Source organism: Mus pahari, chromosome 10 (genome assembly GCF_900095145.1).
Source record: "Mus pahari chromosome 10, PAHARI_EIJ_v1.1, whole genome shotgun sequence".
Classification (NCBI taxonomy): Eukaryota; Metazoa; Chordata; class Mammalia; order Rodentia; family Muridae; genus Mus; species Mus pahari.
Window position 1 is genome coordinate 17,006,737 of NC_034599.1, and position 5,619 is coordinate 17,012,355.

A 5,619-nucleotide genomic window follows, 5' to 3' on the forward strand; every position below is an offset into this window, starting at 1 on the left:
GTCAGTGCTCTTACCCGCTGAGCCATCTCGCCAGCTCCCTGCCTCAACTTCTTGAGTGCTGAGATTGAGCACAGTATTCTTGAAATTAATGCATTATGCACTCTGAACCCTTTGGATGATGTTAGTATAGAAGTAGTAAGTGAAAGTGTTTTTATAGCAGTTTACATTCGTGTGTATATGTACAATTTGTGATGCTCTTTTGGGGTTCTCCAAAAATTGTGTTTTATTGTGTGTCTGAGTGTATGCATGTATGTGCGTGCAGAGTCCTGAAGAGGGTGTCATATACCTGGAGTTGCAGGTTTTTGCCATGACAAGCTGTCATCAGTGTGCAGAAGGCACTCTTAACCTTAGCGCCATCGCTGTAGTCTCTTCAGGTGATGGTTCCCTGCAGTGATTGACATTATCTGGTAGCATGCCTTTGGTTTGGTGTGTTGGGTGGTAGTGGTTGGTTGTTTGGTTCTTTTTCACAGTTTTGCTGGGGATTGGCCCCAGGTCTTTATGCAGACAGGCAGGTTTTTTTGTTTGTTTGTTCTCGAGACAGGGTTTCTCTGTATAGCCCTGGCTGTCCTGGAACTCACTCTGTAGATCAGGCTGGCCTCGAACTCAGAAATCCGCCTGCCTCTGCCTCCCGAGTGCTGGAATCAAAGGTGTGCGCCACCACGCCCAGCAGTGGATTATTTTCGTTTTGTCAGAGTAGGAAGTGGATAGATAATCTGCTTGTGCTTTGTGATTCCTTGTTCATTGACTTGAGCAGATGCCTAGCTCTTTTGGTTTGGTTTGGTTTGGTTTGGTTTGGTTTGGTTTGGTTTGGTTTGGTTTAAATAGGGTCTCACTATGTAGCCCTGCCTGGCTTAGATCTGGGTATTTAGACCAGACTGGCCTCAAACTCAGAGATAGCTAACTCAGTTAGCTCTTTCGGAGGATTATGGACCCTCCCCATCCAGGACTATAGCTGTCATAGGATTCTTTGTTGCTGTAGTAAAAACCATGACCTAAAGCAAGTTAGGGAAGAAAGGGTTTACTTGATCTTACAACTCCCAGGCCACAACCCATCACTGAGGAAATTAAGGGTGGGAGCTTAAGAGGGCTGAAGCAGGACCACAGAAGATCCCTGTTTACTGGCTTGCTTCCAGGCTCATGTTCAGAGCCACCTCATGCCACCTGTCCTCAAGGTGGCATGACCCACAGTGGCTGAGCCTTCCCACATAATCAGTAATCAAGAAAACCACCCCACAGACATGGCCAGAGGGCATGTTGACATCTTTTCCCACCACGAGTCTAGCTGTTCCCAGGTGTCCCAGGCTAAGCAGCACAGTGGCAAGTGTCTGAGGCGCAGCGTCCCTAAGTTCGTTCTAGGGACTCATGTTTGCGCCATTGTGGGTGCTGACACTCTTGACTTAGCTCCATTCCTGCTTCCTATAAAGGCCCTATCTCTCTGCCACTTACGAGTGACGGATCCTGCAAGAATGCGGCAGAAATGATGCAAACAGTGGAGCCAGTGAGCAGTTTGAATCCTGTCATGACTCTGTTCAAGGCAGTGCATTTCAGGAAAAGGCTGCTTTTATGTCTTCCTAAGATAGTGTATTCTCAGGACCATTTTGGTCTCTGCGTGTACAACTCCACCAGTCACATTCACATCTTCACAGGTAGTGGTGGCATGTACCGGAACCTCAGCTGAGATTGCCACCATTTTTCCCTGAGGTAGGCAGGGCCACCACTGCTGCCAAATGTTAGAAATGCTCTCAATCTTGGAGTCATAACCTGTACCTCAAGTTAGGTCTGGCCACCCATCCTCAATATGCAAGTTAAAAGAACCACATTAAAACTGAGAAGAAGGAGGCTGGAGAGATGGCTCAGTGGTTAAGAGTATTGACTGCTCTTCTAGAGGTCCTGAGTTCAATTCCCAGCAACCACATGGTGGCTCACAGCCATCTGTAATGGGATCCAATGCCCTTTTCTGGTGTGTCTGAAGACAGCTACAGTGTACTCATATACATAAAATAAATAAGTAAATATTTAAAAAAAAAACTGAAAAGAAAAGGTTATATTCATTGTCACCACCTTCAGAAGCAGTATAATAGAACCAGGAAACTCCTCAAATCTGTCTTCAGGATCCTGACACGAGATCAGAGTTTACAGGACCAAGGTTGTGCACATTGATTGGTCCTCCACCACTGGCCCATGGTTGCCTGGGTTTCAGCCTCATCCTGTCAGTGGCCCAGCAGTTACAGCATTGCTTCAGAGCTCTTCCTGAGAGGCATCACTCTTGGGGCTCTTTCCTCCGGCGGGGGATTCCGGGGTCCCCATTTCTTTGGAGTCTGATAGACACACAAGTATTTGTTTTGTTTTGAGATATCTTTATTTCTACCTGACTGGATACAGAACCTGTCACCTTAGCTTCCAACCACAACAGACTTTATATTGTTGGTGGCCTAGACTGAAGTGTCCCAGATGAACAGGGAGCAGTCTCCTGCTTCCCCTCTCCCCAAGATGAATCTGCTGTGCTCTAACTCTTTCAGCTCGAATGGTCTTTTTTTTTCTTTCAGTCTTGTTCATTTTGTATCTTCTGGAAAGAGACTCTCCTGACCTCCTTTAGCAGTTTGCCCCACCCCTGTCTACTTCTAGCCACACTGTACTTCATTAGATAGCTGCTGCTTTTCTGCATTTGTTGATGAGCGCAACCTTCTTGTTCCCAATGATCTGCAATTGTGCTGCATGGTGCTGGGGTGTGGGGATGAAACTTGTCAGAGTTTGATTGGAACTGTTTAACAGTTACGGAAAGAAAAACAAACAAACGCACATTGTACCGTTGGGGTTGAACCTTGCCACATGCTAGGCAAATACTTTCTCACTGAGCTATATCCCTGGTTGTTAATCCTCATTCCAGACAAGTTCCAACTACATTGCCAGATTAGTCAAATTATAATCTGTATTCCTCAGGTTCCTGATAAGCTATGGTTAGATTCATGTGCCGGTTACATAATAGGATTTAAAAATCTCTCTAGCAATTCTATGAAAGTTGAAAAGAAGCTACGGTAAACCTGCAAGGTTCATATAGGAGAACAAGAGTGCTCAGTACTGGAAATGCATTCCTGTGTAATTGTTGAACATGGTCTGCAGAATTCCAATGTCAGCTGCTCAGTGAATGTAGGGAGGTCCTGTAAGGAAATAGCGTTCGGTGAGCTCACTGGGAAGGCAGAACCTGGAGGTAACGCACACACATTGGTAGGGAAGGCAGCTGTGAAACTGGAAAGCTGTTTGAGTTGGTAGCGTGTAAAGGCGTGGTGGCTGCTTTGGAGAGCAGCAGCTACAGAGATGCCAAAGATACCCTTGTGAAGAACATGCAGTCTGCTAGGGAAACTCAAGGCTTACCCAGTAATTCAACGGGAAGGGCAGGAAGAGGCAAACACCACTGCCTTGGGAGGGAGCATCTCTTCCCCTAGGATTGCTAAGGAACCAAGATGACATGGCACCTCTCTTGGTAGGAGGAGGAAGAGGAGCAGCCTCAGCCTGCACAGCCCCCCACACTGCCTGTGGAAGAAAAGAAGAAGATTCCAGACCCAGACAGCGATGATGTCTCTGAGGTGGACGCCCGACACATTATTGAGTAAGGGGTCCCCATGTGTCCTCATCGGCAAGCTCTCTTTAAAGTGGCACCAGAACAAGTGGGCAGAGTCCCCGGCCTTTCCCTTTTCATTGTGCTGTGTGTCTGTCATGAGATTGTCCTCCCCCTCGGTGGCATTCCCAGTCCTGACACAGCAACTGAAGGGCCACATTGGTTTCCTACAGACTTCATTAGCCTCTGTGATGACTGACATAGAAAGTGATTCCTTGCTCATCATAAGCTTTGAAAGTACAGCTGGGTGCCACACAGGCTGCCTGTCCACCCTTGTTCCCAGCAGCCTCCTGGTTCTGCCAAAACCAGTCTGGTCCTGTGTCCACTTCCAGAGAGAGTGGCTGCATTCTCTTTCCTTTTTGCTTTGTTTGCACACATCCATCCAGGCATTGTGGTGTGCGTGACTTCTCATCTAGCATTTGTCCCGGGATGGCCGCCTGTCTACAGATGTAGAAAGCTGCTCCCATCTTGTACAGCGGTATTACAGCTGCACGCTTGCCTCTCTGTTCTCTGCTCACCCCTGCTGCTGTGTGTGCAGGGTCTCTCTCTTACATTTTGCTCTTGAAACAGGGTTAAAAATTAATGTGTTGATTTGATCTTTGTGATAAGAAGTTGATAAGAGACCATTATAGAAAAATAAGATAGATATGATAGAGAAATAAGAGTTGCTCAAATCTGAAAATTCAAAATCTGAAATGCTCCAAATTCCAAATGTTTCAATTTTCACAGCAGTTTTTATTTTCTGATTGGGAATTGTGAAATTACAATCTCTATAGATACTCCACCAACTGAAAAACTGCAAAATCTCAAACACATAAGAATTTCAGATAAGAATGTTCAACCTGGTGGTGACCCATGCCTTTAATCCCAGCAATCCAGTGTCAGCCTGGTCTGCAGACTTGAGTTCCAGGACATCAAGGCTACACAGAGAAACCTCTCTCAAAAAACAAATCAACAACACAAAGATATTTAACCTTGGGCTGGAGAGATGGTTTAAAGGTTAAGGGTACTTGCTGCCTTTGCAGAGGCCCCGGAGGCCCTGGATTCAGTTCCTAGCACCCACATGACTTTAGTCATCTGTAACTCTAGCTCCAGGGAATCCTCTGACTTCCATGGGTACCACACACACACACACACACACACACACACACACACACACACACCACACTACACACTACACACTACACATACATACCAGCAAATATTTGTACACATAAAATAGTTGAGTCTTTAAAAAAAGAAAAAAGAAATTTTGAGTGCTGGATCAAAGACATGTTATCCGTATGCCTGATTTTGTTTTATTTATTTGTTTTATTTTAATTTTAAGATTGGATCTCATCTTACAGCCTATGCTGGTTTCTCTCTCTCTCTCTCTCTCTCTCTCTCTCTCTAAGATTTATTTATTTTATTTATATGAGCACACTGTAGCTGTATTCAGATACACCAGAAGAGGGCATCATATCTCATTACAGATGCTTGTGAGCCTCCGTGTGGTTGCTGGGAATTGAACTCAGGACTTTTGGAAGAGCAGTTAGTGCTCTTAACCTCTGAGCCATCTCTCCAGCTGCCTGGAGGTTTCAGGTTTCAATCCTGAAATTATTTTACTTCCAGAATGCTGGAGTTATGTGTGAATGTAACCATACCACTCAGTTTAAATGACTTTTTAAATGGGAAATAAACAGCCATTGAAATGGTTTCTCTGGTAAAGACATTGCCGGTCCTTAACAATACAGTTATTTGAATTCAATTACCGAAAACTCATATATATTTCAGTGATACATGCATGTATCCCCTATACACTGTCAAATTTATAATTGTTAGAAGAAAGACACTTTGCTGGGCAGTGGTGGTGCACGCCTTTAATCCCAGCATTTGGGAGGCAGAGGAAGGCAGATTTCTGAGTTCAAGGCCAGCTTGGTCTACAGAGTGAGTTCCAGGACAGCCAGGGCTATACAGAGAAACCCTGCCTGGAGAAGGAAGGAAGGAAGGGAGGGAGGGGGGGA

At 45.4% G+C, this 5,619-nt stretch overlaps 1 protein-coding gene across 6 annotated transcripts in view; it reads left to right on the plus strand.

Moving 5' to 3' along the window:
* Smarca4 (SWI/SNF related, matrix associated, actin dependent regulator of chromatin, subfamily a, member 4) overlaps window positions 1-5,619 on the plus strand; it is a 91,034-nt gene that overhangs the window by 40,081 nt on the left and 45,334 nt on the right. For all 6 annotated transcript variants that reach the window (XM_021206548.1, XM_021206547.2, XM_029543634.1 and 3 more), the window contains exon 14: window positions 3,486-3,607. In XM_021206548.1, coding sequence (XP_021062207.1) covers window positions 3,486-3,607 — 122 coding nt within the window. The remainder of the gene's footprint in view (window positions 1-3,485; window positions 3,608-5,619) is intronic.